Source organism: Ammodytes marinus (genome assembly GCF_949987685.1).
Source record: "Ammodytes marinus genome assembly, chromosome: 13".
In the NCBI taxonomy this organism is placed as follows: Eukaryota; Metazoa; Chordata; class Actinopteri; order Uranoscopiformes; family Ammodytidae; genus Ammodytes; species Ammodytes marinus.
The window spans coordinates 4,942,045-4,961,824 of NC_137217.1; the positions used below are offsets into that span (position 1 = coordinate 4,942,045).

General features: G+C 41.2%; 1 protein-coding gene across 1 annotated transcript; it reads left to right on the forward strand.

Annotated features, from left to right (window-relative positions):
* The first annotated feature begins 20 nt into the window (after window positions 1-20).
* kpna5 (karyopherin alpha 5 (importin alpha 6)) lies at window positions 21-18,158 on the forward strand. The gene is made up of 14 exons (XM_080039700.1): window positions 21-106; window positions 4,019-4,152; window positions 4,717-4,818; window positions 5,543-5,642; window positions 7,011-7,105; window positions 8,639-8,770; window positions 9,062-9,150; window positions 9,248-9,347; window positions 9,485-9,648; window positions 10,313-10,391; window positions 10,498-10,623; window positions 11,153-11,280; window positions 12,432-12,610; window positions 13,437-18,158. Exons 2-14 carry the CDS (start codon window positions 4,024-4,026, stop codon window positions 13,622-13,624), a joined length of 1,611 nt encoding a protein of 536 aa, XP_079895826.1. The 5' UTR covers window positions 21-106; window positions 4,019-4,023; the 3' UTR covers window positions 13,625-18,158.
* The last annotated feature ends 1,622 nt before the right edge of the window (window positions 18,159-19,780 follow it).

The following is a 19,780-nucleotide window of genomic DNA, read 5'->3' on the forward strand; positions in this document are numbered from 1 at the left end:
CGAGGGGTTCTCTGGGAAAGTTTCAGGAGTACGCCATTTTGCTCTGAGCAGCAAAGGCAGAGCAGCAGAGGTTGTAGCCTTTTCAGGTCCATTAAATCTTCAGTGGGTAAGATTCGGGGTTTCTGGGAATATTTTGTGGGGAACCGATGTTGTTTTCACTGCACCTCAATACCTTTGAAGTGCGTCACATGAGCTGCATTAGCTCGGGAGCTAGCCGCGGAGCTAGTTCAGTAACTGGCCAGGAGCAGCCCCAAATTGTTCTGTTGCACGGAGCGAGATCGTTACTAAACCTCAGTAAAACAAAGTGTTACTCGACTACGGGTTAATGTCCGCTGTAAGGTGCTTAACACAAAATTGACCAGAAAACACCCCACATGCGTTCGTGTTAGCCCAGTTATTCAGCTGTCTGTCAATGTGTACAAGCACATTCTCCTAAAATGACCACACAGTGACAGTGACTGGGAGTAGTTCCGCCTGTCAAAACTCCTAACATGCGGCTGCTAGTCACTACCTGAAGGGAGTGAAGTTCGTGCTCTGCACATTTCCTCTTGTTTTCTTGATGTTTGACATAAAGCTATAGTGCGTAACTTATGTCGCCCCCCATGAGGAATTCTGAGTAATTACAACAACACTGTCCGTGCATGTACATGAGGTAAGCCTTGGTGATGACGTGTGGATTTTTATACCTTCTGCTGTACATCCAGGTTTTTTCTTAAGAGCATAATCAGCCATTGCACCAGTGTGAGTGTCGACACCAGTTTGTAAATGCTGTCATACTGAGCAATGCAGAGACTTTTGTGGAGCTGATGGGCTTTATCAACTTTGTCAACCTATTTGGCGATGACTTGAATGTAAGCGAGATTCATTTAGATCGAAAAGTTAGGCACTCTAGCTTTAAACAATAGCATGATTTGCCAGGACAACCTACAGCACAGATGAAACTCGAAAAATTAGAATATCGTGCTAAAGTTCAGTAATTCAACTTTAAAGGTGAAACTAATATATTATACAGACTCATTACATGCAAAGTGGGATATGTGAATTCTTTATTTGTTATAATTGTTTGTGATTATTATGGCTTACAGTTTATTAAAAACCCCAAATTCAAAATCTCAGAAAATTAGAATATTACATCAAATCAATAAAAAAAGGTTTTTAAATACAGAAATGTCGGCCCTCTAGAAAGTATAATCATGCATATGTACTAAGTACTTTGTTTGGGCCCCTTTTGCATGAATTCTTGGCTCAATGCGGCGTGGCATGGATGCTATCAGTCTGTGGCACTGCTGAGGTGTTATGGAAGCCCAGGTTGCTTTGATAGTGGCCTTCAGCTCGTCTGTATTGTTGGGTCTGGTGTGTATCAAGGCCAGGACACACCGGCCCGATAATCGCCGTCGTAGAGTCGGAGGGGGCGGGGACACGAATCTGTTTGGTGTGTGCCGTGAAATCGGTCGTCGTAGATGTCGTCGGGCTTCTTTTGAGCCGATTGAACATGTTCAATCGGCGGCGGGCAGTCTTTCAGTTGGAGCAATTTGATTTGTGGAGGGCTAGCGAATCAGTGAAGCCCGGAAGTGAGGCGGGTAGCACAAACAGCTAACAACAGTTAGCCATCGTTTTAATGTGTTTGTTTGTTTCGTTCAGCGAGTACTCACATGCATCAACCCTTGTTGACTGCTCGACACCATGCTCGACACTCTCTGCTAAAAATGGTGCTCTTTATGGTCCATAAATATAAATACGTATTTCTATCTATGTTTATGGTCTAGAGAGCCGTCCCATCATTTCCGGCTTCCGTATTTTTTCGGGCCACAATACAGATTAGCGCCGCCTGCTGTTATGGAGACATTACGTCCCGGCGCGCAAGCGCAGAGCGTACGGAAAGTCAGCAGTCGGTTTGGTGTGTTCTTTGCACTTTTTCGGCCGTGACGGGAAGACTGGAGCTCCCTGAATCGGCAGTCTCCATTTTCGGGTAGTCGGACTGGTGTGTCCTGGCCTTCATCTTCCTCTTGACATTACTCCATAGTTTCTCTATGGAGTTCAGGTCAGGAGAGTTGTCTGGCCATTCATGCACAGTAATACCATGGTCAGTCAACCAGTTACCAGTGGTTTATGGTACTGTGGGCAGGTGCCAAGTCTAGCTGGAAATGGAAATTGTCATCACCATAAAGCTTGTCAACAGACAGAAGCATGAAGTGCTCTTAAATCTTCTGGTAGACGGCTGTGGTGACTTTGGATTTGATAACACAGTGGACCAACAGCAGCAGATGACATGATACCTCCAACCATCACTGATCCAAATTAAATGTTGCGTTTCATTTGGAAATCAAGGTCCCACAGTCTAGAGGTAGAGTGGAGGAGCACAAAATCCAAGGGGCAGTCAGTGATGATTTGAGGCACCCTGTCATCTGATGATGTTGGTCCACTGTGTTATCAAGTCCAAAGTCACCACAGCTGTCTACCAGGAGATTTTAGAGCAAGGCAAGGCAAGTTTATTTATATAGCACAATTCAGACACAAGGCCACTCAAAGTGCTTTACAGGGGCAAGATTAGAATACATAAAACACATTATAAAACATTTAAAAGCGAATAAAAGAAGCAAATAAAATAAAAATTGCAGGTTAAAATGGAAACAAAAAAGTCTTCAGACTCGATTTAAAAGAACTGAGAATTGCAGCAGACCTCAAGTTTTCTGGGAGTTTGTTCCAGATTTTTGGTGCATAAAAACTAAAAGCTGCTTCTCCTTGTTTAGTCCTAACTCTAGGGACTGTAAGTAGACCTGTCCCAGACGACCTAAGGGCTCTGGACGGTTCATAACGTATCAGCATATCAGTAATGTATTTTGGCCCTAAACCATTTAGTGCTTTATAAACCAACATCAGTATTTGAAAATCAATTATTTGAGTGACAGGAAGCCAGTGTAAAGACCTCAGAACTGGGGTAATGTGATCCACTTTTTTGGTCCTAGTGAGGACTCGAGCAGCAGCGTTCTGAATTAGCTGAAGCTGTCTGATAGATTTTTTTGGAAGGCCAGCAAGGACACTGTTACAGTAGTCAAGTCTACTAAAGATAAATGCATGGATAAGTTTTTCTAAATCTTGCTGAGACATAAGCCCTTTAATTCTTGATATGTTTTTTAGGTGGTAGTAGGCTGATTTATTAATTGATTATGTGTTTCTTGAAATTCAAGTCGGATTCAAGTCGGAGCACTTGATGCTCCTGTCTGTTGACAAGCTTTATGGAGATGCTGAATTACTTTTTCCAGCAAGACTTGACACCTGTCCACAGTGCCAAAATCAGAAGTAACTGGTTGACTGACCATGGTGTTACTGTGTTGATTGGCCAGACAACTCTCCTGACCTGAACCCAATAGAGAAACTATGGACTATTGTCAAGAGGACGATGATACACACCAGACCCAACAATACAGACGAGCTGAAGGCCACATCAAAGCAACCTGGGCTTCCATAACACCTCAGCAGTGCCACAGACTGATAGCATCCAAGCCACGCCGCATTTAGGCAATAATTCATGCAAAAGGGGCCCAAACCAAGTACTTAGTACATATGCATGATTATACTTTCTAGAGGGCTGACATTTCTGTATTTAAGATCCTTTTTTTATTGATTTGATGTAATATTCTAATTTTCTGAGATTTTGAATTTGGGGTTTTCATTAGCTGTAAGCCATAATAATTTATAACAAATAAAGGCTTGAAATATCTCACTTTGAATGTAATGACTCTATATAATATATTAGTTTCACCTTTTAGGTTGAATTACTGGAATAAATGAACTTTTGCACGATATTCTAATTTTTCAAGTTTCACCTGTACATGTCCTGTTGTCATAATTTTCAGCAATTAGCCCATACCTTTCTTTAAAAAAAAAAGCATACGTATTCTCACTCGGCCAACTGTTTGAGTACGGGTTAAAATAACTGAATGCAGGTCCTCAACATTTGATGAGTGAAATGCCCCCTCGATCCATATGCCTTATTTTCTTCCCCCTGCCCTCTCAGGCACCATGGCCAGTCCGGGGAAAGACACAGACAGGATGAAGAGCTACAAGAACAAAGCCCTGAATCCTCAGGAGATGCGTCGTAGGAGAGAGGAGGAAGGAGTCCAGCTCCGCAAACAGAAGAGAGAGGAGCAGGTAAACACTCCCTGCGTTCCAATCCCCATACTTCCCTACTATTTAGTATGCCAGAAAAAGATTTAGGATGTCCCAATACATGCAGGTCAATTGTAGTATGCTAAAAATACATAAATAACCCACTAACTCAAATAACATGTTGGAGTATTCGTCTTTATTCTTGACATTTTTCGACATAATGATAAAATAAATCTTCCTTATCTTTTTTCTCTCTCCTGTGGCCTAAAACTCTTCTGTACTTAAGTGTGTAGTGTAGTAAAAAGAAAAAGTATGTGATTTGGAACGCAGGGACTGTCTCACCCGTAACCCAAATCTACTTGTATTTATCCAAGAGTCTGAAAGCTTATGAAAAGTCTTATTGTGAAAAATGATTGACATCCTGTTTGTGTAATTCAGAATATGAAATGTTCTCAATTACAATTAAACCTCTCTGAGCTTCTTTCTATTTCTTTGTCAAATATGTTCTTGTGTATTTGTTTGTGCCAAAAATCTGTGTTACAAGTAAAGGTGGTAAAAATAGAAACAGCAGGTTAACTCATGTGACCTGAACTCTGTGCCCCACAGCTGTTCAAGAGGAGAAATGTATGTGTACCTGCAAATGAAGAGTCAATGCTGGAATGCCCCATCCAGGATCCAGACATCAGCTCCACAGTACCTGTGTCAGGTGTAAGTGTTGCTTTACTGTTGTGTTCTTTCATTCAGTGTACTTGTGGGACCTGGGAATTAAAGGAATACTTCACCCATACAGAACCAGCGTTCTATCATTATAAAATCACTATCATAATATAATGAATGAGGTTTTTCTTCCCTCAGTCTTCCCTTGGCCCAGCTGTCCTGTTAATCCTAGCCCTTACTGTGATCAGGAAAATGTAGGGTTAGACAGCGACACCATAAAACACTCTTTCTGCCTTTTCTCAGGCTAGGATGAACCAATTTTTTTTTTTTTTGCACATTTATACTAAATAGGATCTCAGAGTTCAATACACCTTCATATTCCCACCGGTGAAGTAGGGCTTTAATTACAGTTACACTGAAAGCTAAATCTCATTAAAGAATATGGTAAATGGATTCCACTTATATAGCGCTTTTCCCTGGTTTCTCACAGACTCAAAGCGCTTTACATTGTTTTGTACACATTCACCCAATCACACACACATTCATACACCGATAGCAGCAGCTACCACGCAGGGTGCAAGCTAACTATCGGGAGCAATTCGGGGTTCAATGTCTTGCCCAACGACACTTCGGCGTGTGGTGGGGAGGCGGGGAATCGGCCACTGCACTCCACTGGCCGACCGCCCTACCCGCTTTGCCACAGCCGTCCCTGAATATGCCGAATATGAATTTGAACATAATGTTAAATGTTTATCTCATCTTGACATCTGTGCAGGAAGGCGTCATTACTCCAGATATGATTCAGATGATCTTCTCTGAAGACCCAGACCAGCAGCTCATTGCTACACAGAAATTTAGGAAATTACTCTCTAAAGGTTTGTGTTGCGTCTCAGGAATACATTTGTTTTATTTGATTTGAAGTTAAAGTCCTAATCGATCACAGCTTTATTTAAGTGTGTTGTTTTTGTTGTACCACTCTTTCACTACTTGACATAATAGAGAGATATAAAACTGAAATATTAAGGGCCCACTTCTGAAACCCACAGCTACGCCACAGTTGAACAAGACAGTTTGACAAGTGATGAGCACTACGCATGGAATTGTTTTGATTGAAGTCATTAAAACTCAACTCGTAATGTTTTGTGTCAGGGTCATATTACACTTTAGGCAAGGAAAGTGTATTTATATAGCACAATTCCGACACAAGGCCATTCAAACTGCTTTACAGGGGCAGAAAAAACAATCAAGATTAGACATTAGAAATTGCATATAAGAAATAGTAAAAACAAAGAAAACACATCAAGATTAACGATTCGCCAACATTAGACATCATGTTGGCTGATCACATCCGTGTCTGTTCGGATTGAAGTCTCTTTCACCAAATTCCAGTGTAGATGAGAGATGGCAATTGAAAACCAGTTAAATACCAGTTGACACAATTTTCAATTAGGTGTGTCCCAGACACTTAACTCTTTGTGTATCCCTGACACTTATTTGTTTAAAATCTATTTTGTCAAACTAACCCGTCATTGTCCAAAACTAACTGGTAGACTAGCCGTCCACTGTACTTGGTAGCTACTCAATAATGTGTCCAACAGCATTAATAATAGGCTCGTTAGCTCTTTAGCAAGTGTTTCCCTTTAGGTCTTTTTCCATTACTTACGTGCAACATTGTGTCCTCATCTATTAAAGGAATACTTCACCCATACGGAACCAGCGTTCTATCATTATAAAATCACTATTATAATATAATGAATGAGGTTTTTCTTCCCTCAGTCTTCGCTCAGTCTTCCCTTGGCCCAGCTGTCCTGTTAATCCTGACCCTTACTGTGATGTCACAAGAAGGAAAATGTAGGGTTAGACAGTGAGACCATAAAACACTCTTTCTGCCTTTTCTCAGGCTAAGATGATCGGATTTCAATTTTTTTTGCACATTTATACTACATAGGATCTCCGAGTTCAATACACCTTCATATTCCAACCGGTGAAGTAGGTATTTAAGTTAGATTACTATGTGCAATTTATCACAGTGTATTAGCACAAAACAGCGTACAAATAACCTACATTTACCAGAATCAGCTCGATAAGCTTTTTATACACTCAGAAGTTCCCTTTCTAATAAATACAAAGGAATCAAATCTCTTTTTAGCTCTGATTAGCTGATCAGAACCAATATCGTCCTGTCATATATCTCTTTAATTCAATGATAAATGATCTGACCTGTTTTCTGTTGTTCTGTGCAGAGCCCAATCCACCTATCGATGAGGTCATTTCCACTCCCGGTGTTGTGAACTGTTTTGTGGAGTTCCTGAAGAGGAGTGAAAACTGCACACTGCAGGTGAGAGCTTCACAGCACAGCACAGGCTCTCTATATCTGAAGCCATTATTAACAAGAACCTACCAGGCATGAGTTAAAGGTGCTGTAAGCTAAATGGTACTTTTAGCGAACTTCCTGTCAGTGACTGCAGTTAGCATTCCCCTCGCTCGTCCCTACGTCACCACATTAATGCACTGCGTTCTTCAAGCAGCGAGTTATCTAGCATCATCTCAGATCCTTAAGTGCGATAAAACATGATTAAAAACCATCAAAACAGACATTGGGAAGGATTTTCCCAATGTAGGCGCATAAACAGGCTCCGCCATTGTAGGCGCATAAACATTCACCCCTCTGTCGCTCTCTGCGCCTGCACCGGCAGAGAGACGTGCCTGTTTGTAGCGTTCTCCCCTTTGATTGGGTATCAGTTGTGGGATCCCAGAAAAGTTTATTTGCCGATTACATGCAGAGCGGGTGACTGAGAGATCGTAGTTATTAGTTACTTCACCTTTAAGGAATTTGGACGTAAGATAACAGCTATGTTTTTTTTTAATGTACTGTAGAACTGCTTCTCCTTGGGACATATTACTAACTTTTAGTTCTGAATACAGATTTGTATTCATTCAGTTTAAGGAGCTTTTGGAAAGTAAAACTTCTGTTATTTCAATGTATTACATATTTATATTCAACATTTGATATATTCTGCTGCTATATTAATGTGTTTCTATCTTATCTCTTTTATTTTGCAGTCACATGTTACATGTACATTTTAATTAGGCAACAACTCAAAACTCGCTGTCTTCTCCACCTGCAGATTTTACCTTGATCTTAAGTTTCAAAATGATTTTAGTAACATCCAAGTTAAGTCAGTTTGCCCCTGTGTAAATAAATGCATTAATATTGCTTGATCCATTTGTAATTAATAAAGTAGTAAGGTAACTGATAGCATGGGAAAGCTGGTTAAGATCATAGATAGTATATTAAAATGGATGTAGCATCCGGGCTGACCTCAGTTATTCACACGGCATCCAATAATCCTGGTTTATGCGCGTCGCCATCTTGTGAGATTTTTACTCCGCCTCACTCCTCTTGCCGAAAAAGGGAATCGACGTCACGTCGGGGGGAGGGAGATACGCCCATTGAGCTGATGTATACCTCTGAGGCAAAGTGAGGGACAACGGGCGGAGAGCTGTGACTCAAGAGATCGCTCCAATACATTTTAACCTAGAAAAGAATAAAAACTAGCCTGCTAGAAGAAAATTCACCCCCCTCAGTGTTGTCATGGAGATATGACCTAAACATACAGACTAGAATGTTTTTTCGGACCAGGCTGTAAATAAGTTTAATAATGCTGTGAAAACGGCCTGTGAGTCAAAGAAAAAATGCTCAGTCTTGGTACCACCCCCAGTGGCCACCGGAAGGTACTGCAATGTGTGTCACTTCCTTATTGGATGCTGGTTAAAATCGCTGAGGTTTGGGCTTGGTTAAGATCTTACTTTGCGGGTGGTGATCTCACACTGTGGATTGACCCATATGTCATTATTGTGTTTTTAACAGTTTGAAGCAGCCTGGGCACTGACAAACATCGCCTCAGGTACCTTCCTGCACACCAAGGTGGTCATTGAGACAGGAGCTGTTCCCATTTTCATTGAGCTGCTGAACTCTGAGTACGAGGACGTCCAAGAACAGGTGAGAGCCTCTTAAACATAATATAATATACACTACGCAAAAAAAGTCAGGGATATTCAACTTTTAGGTGAGATTTATGGAACATTTCTAAAGTTTTTGATTGATTGATTTGAAATGTCATATTTCGAACATTTAAAAGAAAAAAAGAGAATGTCATACAGAAAATAAGGATATTACACAAAATAGAAAACAGAATTAGATACATGAGGCAACAGGATAGCACCTGAACTACACTGGGACGCTGAAGTGTGCTGACTGTGTGTGTGTTGTGTGTTGTGTGTTGTGTCTCAGGCGGTGTGGGCACTGGGGAACATAGCAGGAGACAATGCCGAGTGCAGAGACTACGTGCTCAACTGTGGCATCCTGCCTTCTCTACAGCAGTAAGTGTCCTTCCCCTCTCTCCCTCCGTCTGAATGTCTCACTTTAAAAGTATTATTATGTGTTAACAACTGGATCCTGTTTGCTGTCATGTACCAGGCTACTCGCCAAATCAAACCGTCTCACAACAACCCGCAACGCAGTGTGGGCTCTGTCCAACCTTTGCCGAGGGAAGAACCCACCGCCGGAATTTGCCAAGGTTGGGTCAACTTGTCGTAACTAAATGAACTAAAGGCACCGTAACTAAAACACCATTGAATTGTTCATCCAGCTGTGGTGTTTTAACTGTCCCTGCTTCTGGGTGTATGTATGTGTGTGTGTGTGTGTGTGTGTCAGGTGTCTCCTTGTCTCAGTGTGCTGTCCAGGCTTCTGTTCAGCAGTGACCCAGATGTGTTGGCCGATGCTTGCTGGGCTCTGTCCTACCTGTCCGACGGCCCCAATGAAAAGATCCAGACGGTCATAGACTCCGGGGTCTGCCGCAGACTTGTAGAGCTGCTCATGTAAGGAACTGACAAGTCAAGTGTCCCCGTTATTGGAGAATAGTCCTTTTCTTAAGTCACTAGATGAAGAACAGGCCAAAGTTACCTGTCAAAATATTAGGCTGTGATATATATATTATATACAGCCAGGTGACAAATGAAAGGAGAAACCTGAAGAAATTAATGGACAAACATAACCAATGCATGCTACCACACTCACACAATCATTACTTTATTCTATCGAGTATTTTCAGTTTCTATATCTTTTGGCATCAAAACCATAAATTCTTTTTAGCACACAATTTAGCCAATTTTAACCATCAGTAGGTTTTTCTAAAAGGTAGGGAATTGGCATTTTTCGTAACAGACTTTTTTTTACTCAATGGCCTTGCACATTTTTATATATAGTGGGCGTCCTGGGGAAATGCACCAGAAGAAGTACTATAGAATAAATAATTTAATACATCTTCACCTCAACAGTTGGTAATCTGGAAATACTTGAGGCAGTGGTGGATGATGCCATCTTTAGTAACAAGATTCTTGTCCTTAAAGGCCACCTTAGCTTCTGTAAATTCTTCAAAAGGAAGGGGTTAGCAAGGGAGCACCACTAGATGACGAAGAAATACACCTTTATTACACACAGCACCTTTATAATCAACAATGGTTTTTTTTGTGTTTTTTACAGGCACGGTGACTATAAGGTTGTTTCTCCAGCTTTGCGTGCTGTGGGCAACATTGTAACAGGAGACGACATTCAGACTCAGGTAGTGGATCAACAGACACTGATTCTCTCATTTAGGAAATTTGTTAGGGATAATACACAGTGGTGAATGTAAATGTTGCCATCTGATGTCTGTCTGTCCATTTCAGGTAATCTTGAACTGTTCAGCACTGCCATGTTTACTCCACCTCCTCAGCAGTCCCAAGGAGTCCATCAAGAAGGAGGCGTGCTGGACCGTGTCCAACATCACAGCAGGAAACAGAGCTCAGATTCAGGTAAAGGCTGCTTCCCCTGAGCTGAGAACCACTACTCTGACGACACTGCTATATATACAATAACTCTGTATAAGATTACCACAACACTGTCACACACTTCTCCCAATGGTGCATACATAACTTCCTCCATCTCAATGTAGCCAAAACAAAAGAAATAACAACAGGTACCCCATCTCCCCAGCCCCCCACTCTCATCAGCAACGAAGTAGAAACAGTTGACAGCTTTAAATACCTTGGACTCACACTTGACAATAAACTTCTCGACCAGCACACAACGGACATTCAAAAAAGGAGCCACCAAAGACTGTATGCCATCCGTAAACTCAAAGGACTCTATGTTGCCCCCCATCTCCTCCTTCTGTTGTATCAAAGTATTGTCCAGCCCATCCTGCTCTTTTGTTCCACCTGCTTCTTCAACATGCTCACTGTCAAAAACCGGGTCAAACTCACAACTCAGTCTAAATGCATTCTGAAGGACAAGATTTTGTTGGGTGTCTGTTTAGCTGACAATCTTTCTTCTTTTTGTCAGAATGTGATCGATGCCAACATCTTCCCGGTTCTGATTGAGATCCTTCAGAAGGCCGAGTTTCGCACAAGGAAGGAAGCAGCATGGGCTATTACTAACGCCACCTCCGGGGGCACTCCTGCACAGATCAGGTATGTTCACCAGAAAGAGGTGGTGTTCACTCGGTTTACACCTAAGGGTCGTCATCCTTGGGTACAGATCTGAGTTCCATACATTGTTTCATTATTCAGATTGTTTGGGTTTGTATTCACAAAAAACTTAAACGGACTTTAAATTGACAACAAAAATCACGTGCACAGAAATGCTGTTTAATTATTGGTCAGAAAGTTAAACAGGTAAAAAGGCAAATCCCAAGCAAACTCTACCATAGCCTACACAGTGGAGCTTCAGCAGGTTACTCATGTTGATCTTAATGTGGAGTGCATATTGTAACAGGCAGAGTCTATTAGATGTAGTTCCACAAGGTGGCAGTTCATGTATATTTAATGGGTGTAGTGCCGTGGAGACCTGGTGTTGTATGGTAGATTTGTTAAATATGAAAAAATTACAATAAAGTTGCAGTGTGGAAATCCAACTTTTATGCAACTCTTTAGTTCAACCACCAAGGCTGGTGTGAAAGTGCCCTAAAACAAAATGTGACATGTCCCTCACTACCAGCACATTTCAGTCACACTAATGCCAAAGTTGAGTCTGCCTTGGAAATGTTTTGAAATGTAACCCGACTTGTGTTTACAGTTTGAACGCAAAAACAAAATCAGTTGCAAATAATTTTTTTATAATTTCAACAACCAAAACCTTTAATAACATATTCATTAAAGGCATACTATGCAACATTTTAATGAAAATAATTAATTATTGAGTCACACAAAAATAATCCCTCTCAATGATCACTTCTGCCCCACTAGAATATGTGGTGGTGTGTTTGTCTGCACAGTCCTCCTCTCTCTGGCTGTATTGTACATAGTAGAATTTGTTGGTATTAACAGAAGACTCAGGTCTAAGCTCCACCCAAGCTCCTCCCTGCTACTTCGCCGGGCCCAGAGCAGAAGCCTCTCCACTTCCTTGACTTGGGTTAGCTTTGGTTAGCTCAGTGGCTAACACAATGATATGTACTGTATGTCTAACTGGAAAGTGGTGTCCTCTCTCCCTCCACCGAGTGTTGATGCCTGCACACCTGTTTGTGCGGCTCGCGCGAACATGCATAGTCAACCTTTAGAATAAATGTATTATTAATTAAATCAAAATACTTCATTTGATGACCATTTTGTCTTTGTGTGAACAGGTACCTGGTGTCTTTGAATGCCATCAAGCCCATGTGTGACCTGCTGACAGTGATGGACTCCAAGATCGTGCAGGTGTCTCTGAATGGCCTGGAGAACATCCTCAGACTGGGAGAGCAAGAGGCCAAACAGAACGGATCAGGCATCAACCCGTACTGTGCTCTTATAGAGGAGGCTTACGGTACACTTCTGCAACACAACACACACACACACACACACACACACACACACACACACACACACACACACACACACACACACACACACACACACACACACACACACACACACACACACACACACACACACACACACACACACACACACACACACACACACACACACACACACACACACACACACACACACACACACACACACACACATCAACTAACATGCTAACACTCTACAAAACATATCCTTATCAAGATGGGACAGGAACTCTTTATATTTTGTTGCTGTTTCCGGAAACAAAAATACATCTGTGAGCCAATGATTTATCAACTACTGTATTTACAATCGGAACTTCCCGAATTAATGGTTTCCTTTTTAGCGTATACTTACTGATGACATAACCAGCTCAGTGGATACACGGCTTTAGTAACCAATGCACTCATTACCAGGGCTAAGTCTTTACGGCCTAAGTATCATTACATTGTCAGAGGTAGTTACTAAGAACTGTATGAAGGACTGCACACAAACTAAGTGAAGGATTTATGAACAGCTGGTGCAATCCCATTACGGAATTTTAACAAACAACAAAGTAATCACTATCAGTGCACCAAAGAAAATGATGTTTTCAAATGAAAACCGAATGTGAATGTACTCAGGAGGACATATCTCACGGAAAACCTCCACTGTTTTTATACTTGGTCCTAAAGTCAAAGCTGTATCATCAATACTCATTCTACAGTTCAGTTGTTCCTGTTTGAACTTTTTGCCACATAGTTGAATTATTAAAGAAGAACTAGAATGAGCCGTGTATATGTGTGTTCATCCTCTCATAGGCCTGGACAAGATCGAGTTCCTGCAGAGCCACGAGAACCAGGAGATCTACCAGAAGGCCTTCGACCTGATCGAGCACTACTTTGGTGTGGAGGAGGAGGACGCCAGCCTGGCCCCGCAGGTGGACCAGAGTCAAGGCCAGTTCATTTTCCAGCAGCAGGAAGGACCCATGGAGGGGTTCCAGCTTTAACGACCGGCTCACACCCATAAAGCCCTTCTTCTACTTCTTCTTCCTGCTCTCTAAACCTCTGCCAGAGATCAGGGGCTGATTGGCCTGCAAACGCTCCTGGGAGGGCCTCACCTCATCTCTGCTGGGCCAGCTTCGCGAGCTCCTCCCCCAGGCCTTCACTTCTACTGTGTCCTCTCACAACAGAACCCACTCTGGAGGAGACAAGAGACATTTGTGAATATGGAGATGAATAAGGTAGAGCCTACAGTATTGATGCTGTTTGGAGCCTGAGCGGAGGGTTCGGCTTTGCTTTCCATCCCGCCGATGAGATGTCTATGCCATGGAAAGCCGACTCGTGCAAAGAACGAGACGTTGTCTTTCCTTTAGTGCCGCAGTATGCTGGTCCTTTGACTTCCTGTGATATTCATTTTATCATTCTAAATGTCAATGGTATTTGGGTTACAGTTAGATAATGGCGTCTCCAAATCAGCATCCAAATCCCCTTTTTTCAATGTGAAACTACCTCTTCAGTCTTCAGAGAGAAAAGAAACCAAAATAAAGAAAGAAAGGATGGACGGATTGAAATTCCCTAAATGAACTGACAAAGCAACAAACTGATTTATTTCCTTTTTATTCTGGCTAAAATCCAATCTTGAATCTTATCCTGGGTGTAGTGGCTGACCTGTCAGAGGTCTGTCAGCAGTTAGTGGATGTAAATACAGTACTACTGTACGTCCTGGTGTTGCCATACTTTAGGTGTGAAGCAGCTGCACATGCTCTGTGGGCTCCTTCTCCTCTACTGTCAAGTTCAAAGGACTTGCAGCAGAGCACCTGGAGCCTCCTGCTCTTTCATTTATTTTTCTTTTGCGCGCTGTGGAGGAGTTCCTCTTTCTCTTCTCCACTGACTGAAGGCGACTGCTTCCTGTGTGACATATCGAGCCCGAGTTGGAAATCTCTAACAATGTTGGCTAATCACTAGTGGTTTTTGCTGCTTATTTTAAATGTTCTCTATTTCAGAACTCAGTATCAAAACAGGCCAGGTGCTGTCTGTGTTACAAGATGCAGTGTGTGCATCAATATTGCTAGTTTCTTGAGATTTTTTCTCTTTAGTTTGTAACTCCTAACTAGCAACGTAATACAGTTTAACTTATTGTTTTCCCCTTTGCAGTCATTTCCTTGATGTGCTGGAACTCGTTGACTGGTTTGGAGGGTTGTATATTATATACAGTGCTGCTCGAAAGTATGTGAACCCCTTGAGCACTTTGGAATTTTATTTAGTTTAACCATTAATCATACATTTTTAACAATACCAGTATTTTTTTATATGAAATAACAGATTAAACATCATCAACATTTTTCTTTTCTGCAAATCAATTGTTAAAACAGATAAAACAAATGATTTGACAACTTTTGTATGTGCAAAAGTTTGTGAACCCTGAGCTGCATTGATTAAATCGAGCAAGGTAAACACAATCAGGTGGGCCAAATTGAGTGATTAAATGGACCAATGTAATGAGAGATCTTTAGGGAAGAAATTGGGCGGCACTAGATAAAACAGATCAAACCAGGTCAGTTTAGGCCCACCAAAGTGAACCCATTCAGGTCAGACACCTAAAAGGGAAAGTCTCAGAGTATCATAGGAATAGAGTTGTGATGCTGCACATTTGTCCGGGGACAGCTATAAATTGATTTAAAAAAAGTTTGAGCTCCATCGGTCCACCTTGAGGCAAATAATCTACAAATAGAGTGCTTTAAGAGTGACTGAATATCTGCCTAGAAGTGGACTTCCTTCAACAATATCCTCAAGCGCCACAAGAAAAGTGTTTTTTTCTGGTAAAGGCCAACCCACACATTACATCTGGAGATTTGTAGACCATTTGCCACCACCATTCTTCACTTGGGAGATGGTTCTTCTGGTGGTAGGCAGAGTTGCGTTTTAGCCCATGGCGGTTTTGGTTATGACTAGGGTTGCAAAATTCCGGGAATTTTCAAAGTTGGAAACTTTCCATGGGAATTAACGGGAATTTATGGGAATTAACGGGAATTTTGGGAATTAACGGGAATAAACGGGAATTTACTAAATTTAAAGCAACCCAAATGCACTAAATTCTCCTAACTATGTTATTTCAGTCCAGGCAAACGTTCTAGACTGTAAAAAGCAGTTTTTTCAATTAAGTTTTAATATATTTATGAACATTTAATTTAAAATCAGATTTTTTTTTTAAGTTTATTGAGATACCGAACTTGATATCATAAATTGATTTTTACTAGACCAGGTTTACAGAGGCTTAAGCTTTGATTTTAAATATAGTTGGGGACAATATATTTTAGCATAATCTTGACTAAAACAACCAGATTTTATGCAAGTACACTTGGCAAATTGCACATAGCACACATCCTACTGCAGGGGTACTGAGGCCACGTCCCCTACATGCTCTGTGCATTCCTCCATCACATGGTGGGGGGGCATTTGACTTTATTTATTGAATGGGGTCAGACATATGAGTAATAATTTAATCAACATTCATCTTTTTGTTGTTCAGTGAAATTATTCATTGTTCATAAAATAATCAAAACTTGATAAAGTTCTTCTTACAAATAAATCTGTTCAAATGTAATGTTTTTTGATTGTATTATTTTGCATAGATGTCTGCCTATGACCAAACATAGTGTTAAAAAGTTTAGATTTATGGTTGGTTATGAAAAAAAAATCATTTAAATTACCGCCATTTTGTTAATTCCTATAATATCCAATTTTGAATATTCCCAAAATTCCCGAGCGAAAGTTCCCGTGGAAAGTTTCTGGAAACTTTCCGGTAATTTACCGGAAACTTTCCACCCCTTTGCAACCCTAGTTATGACCAAACAGTTAAATTTTGGACTAATCTGTCCACAGAATAAGACTTCAGGTATGTCCAGGTGCTCTCTGGCAAAGTTGTGACAAGCAGTTTTGTTCTGTCTTGAGAGCAGAGGCTTCTTCAGCAAACCTCCCATGACAGCCATGTTGACTGAGTTTTTTTCTTATTGTGGAACCATGCACATCTGTCCCAGATGCTGCAAGAGAGGTCTGCAAATCACTACATGTAATGTTTGGGTTGTCTTTTAACTAAAAAATCACTTTTCTTGTGGCGCTGGTGGATATTTTTGAAGGAAGTCTACTTCTTGCCAGATGTTCAGTCACTCTTAAAGCTCACAATGGACCGATGGAGCTCACACTTTTTTTAAATCAATTTATAGCTGTCCCCAGACAAATGTGCAACATCACAACTCTATTCCTGAGATACACTGAGATTTCCTTTAGTCTTGGCATGTCTGACCTGAATGGGTTCACTTTGGTGGGCCTAAACTGACATGGTTTTATATGTCGCCAAATTTCGTTCCTAAAGATCTCTCATTACATTGTTACATTTCATCACTCAATTTGGTCAAACTAATTGTGTTTACCTGCTCGATTTTAAGCAATGCAGCTCAGGGTTCACACATTTTTGCACATGCAATAGTTGGCAAATCATTTGTTTTGTCTGTTTTAAAGGTGAAGTAAGCGGTTTATTTATGTTAATATAAGTGTTACATCGCTCTTTATTCATACAGTGATCACTTACATAATGTGCGCGTTTCATAAAGCCGATCTCTCAGTCAGCTGCTTTGCATGTAATCGGCAAATAAACTTGTTGGAGGATCCCGAAATTTTTATCCAATCACAAGAGAGAATGCTACAAACCGACACCCGTCTTATTCATGGTCTCACTGCCGGTGCACGCCAGAGCAACAGATGGGTGAATGTTTATGCGCCTACAATGGCGGAGCAGGTCAAAATCCTTCCCAATGTCTGTTTTGATGGTTTTATCATGTTTTATCACACTTATGGATCTGAGATGATGCTAGATAACTCGCTGCTTGAAGACCACAGTGCATTAATGTGGTGACGGAGGGGACAAGGGGACTGCTAACTGCAGTAACTGACAGGAAGTTAGCTAAAAGAACCATTCCGCTTACAGCACCTTTTACAATTGATTTCTGGAAAAGAAACATGTTGAATTGATAAACAAACATCTGTTACTTCATATAAAAAATACTGGTATTGATAAAAATGAATTAGTAATGGTTAAAATAAATAAAATTCCAAAAGGCTCAAGGGGTTCACATACTTTCAAGCAGCACTGTATACATGTAAGACTGCAAAGACTGTATTTTAGTGGATTGGGAAGGTATGATAAGCAATTATGTTTTCAGACCGATATGCAGTTGTTGTGTCTCCAGTCCATCGATGCTTCTCCTTCATGCATCCTTATTTTGAGTTTTGTTTTCTTGGCTTCGATTTATTTTTTATTGTGTGTTCTGAGTTTGTGGTGGAAGTCTTAAGATGGAATCACAGTCTTTCGTCTTCCAGACTTCTGGTTCCACCCCCATAACCATGATTTGACCGTTTTTTTTCCATGCGTTCATATTGGAAGACAGCAGCATTAATTGACGGAGAACTGAACACAGAATCAATATTTATGTGAAATGGAAAATATTTGTAATGCAGATATTACATAAAGCACATTCAATCGTGTATAGTTTTCTAATATGTCTGGTTTGTATCATTATGTATGTCTTTTTTTAGGTTTTGGTAGTGATTTTGGTTTTTCTCCTGTTTGGGAATTAATTTGGTGTGTTCTCGTGGCTCTCTGTAGGAATTGCGTGTTAGAACTGAAGCATCCAGTGTACAGGTGTGACTTTACTGAATGCAACTACAGTCTGGTTCCTTACACTGACAGGATCACAGAGGCTAGACTGTCTGGAATTATGCCTGGCTCTTTTGTGTGGGGATGCACACTTATATTATGTAACAATAATTAGGGGGCCAAGCCCGAGTAGGGCTGGGACCGCGTAATGCAGAGCAACGCGGTTCCCAAGCCCTGCGGGGCAGGGAACCCTATTGTTTTTGTTGGGCCTTTTATTATTAGGGGGCCAAGCCCGAGAAGGGCAAGGGACCGCGTTATGCAGAGCAACGCGGTTCCCAAGCCCTGCTGGGCAGGGAACCCTATTGATTTAGTAGGAATTATTATTATTATTATTATTTGGAGTCGTGTAGAAGTGGTGCTGCAGCCCAAACCAGAAAGTGTTTGGACATGCCACTTGTCGGGCTTATCCAGGTCCGTGCCTGGTACGCCGACACAAAAATTCAGACATGCCAACCACTAGGTGGCGCTACAGCAAAGGACAACGCGTTTGGGGCTATAACTTCCACACCGAAAGTCCGACAGTCAAAAACTTTATATCCACAGATGCCCACAAGTCAGCTGCAGCTTCCGGGATAGGCCACGCCCATTTGCGTATAGATAGATTTTTTGCTACATCGCAAAAACTGTGTCAGTCACCAAAACACACTCCTCCTACAGTTTTTATCCGATTTGGACGAAACCAAAAGCATTATGCTCTACCGACTCCCACGAGCAAAAGTTATAAAAAAGAATTTTTCGACGACCGTCGGAAGACCAAACGGTAGCGCTTTAAATATTTGTTGATTAGCTACGTTTTACGTAGAAATTCATAAATCCAAAATCATAAGTCGGATCAAGTCCAAATTTTAAACATATGTTGGGGCTACCCTTAATTGCGTTCAATAAAAAATTTGGAGAATTTCGCCATAAGATGGCGCCATAAACGAGGACATTTTATATCTCCTAATTGGCCAAAGGAATTTTCTTAAAACTCACGGGAAACCATCAAGGGCCATACCCGAGTCTATACAAAAAATATGGCCAAGAAATAGTAATGTTTAAGGGACTTTTTAATACAATTAGATTTTTTTTTTTTCCGTCAAAGAAAAAAGGCGGGAATGCTAGCATGTCCATTGACATTACATTGTGCAATTAGCTCCGGCCGCCATTTTGTCAAGGCTGACAATCTGCTTTTGCTCATAACTCCCCAACCACACATCGCACATTAAAAAACTTGACATCCACTTGTTTGGTACATTGACCTGCATCTTTCTATCTAACGCAGTTTTGCGAATGTCATCCATAGGGGGCGCCAAAACCACAAAATGCAAAGAAAACGCGTTTGGGGCTATAACTTCCACACCGAACATCCCACAGTCAAAAACTTCATATCCACAGATGCCCACAAGTCAGCTGCATCTTTCGGGATAGGCCACGCCCATTTGCATATGGGAAATTATTTCGCTACATC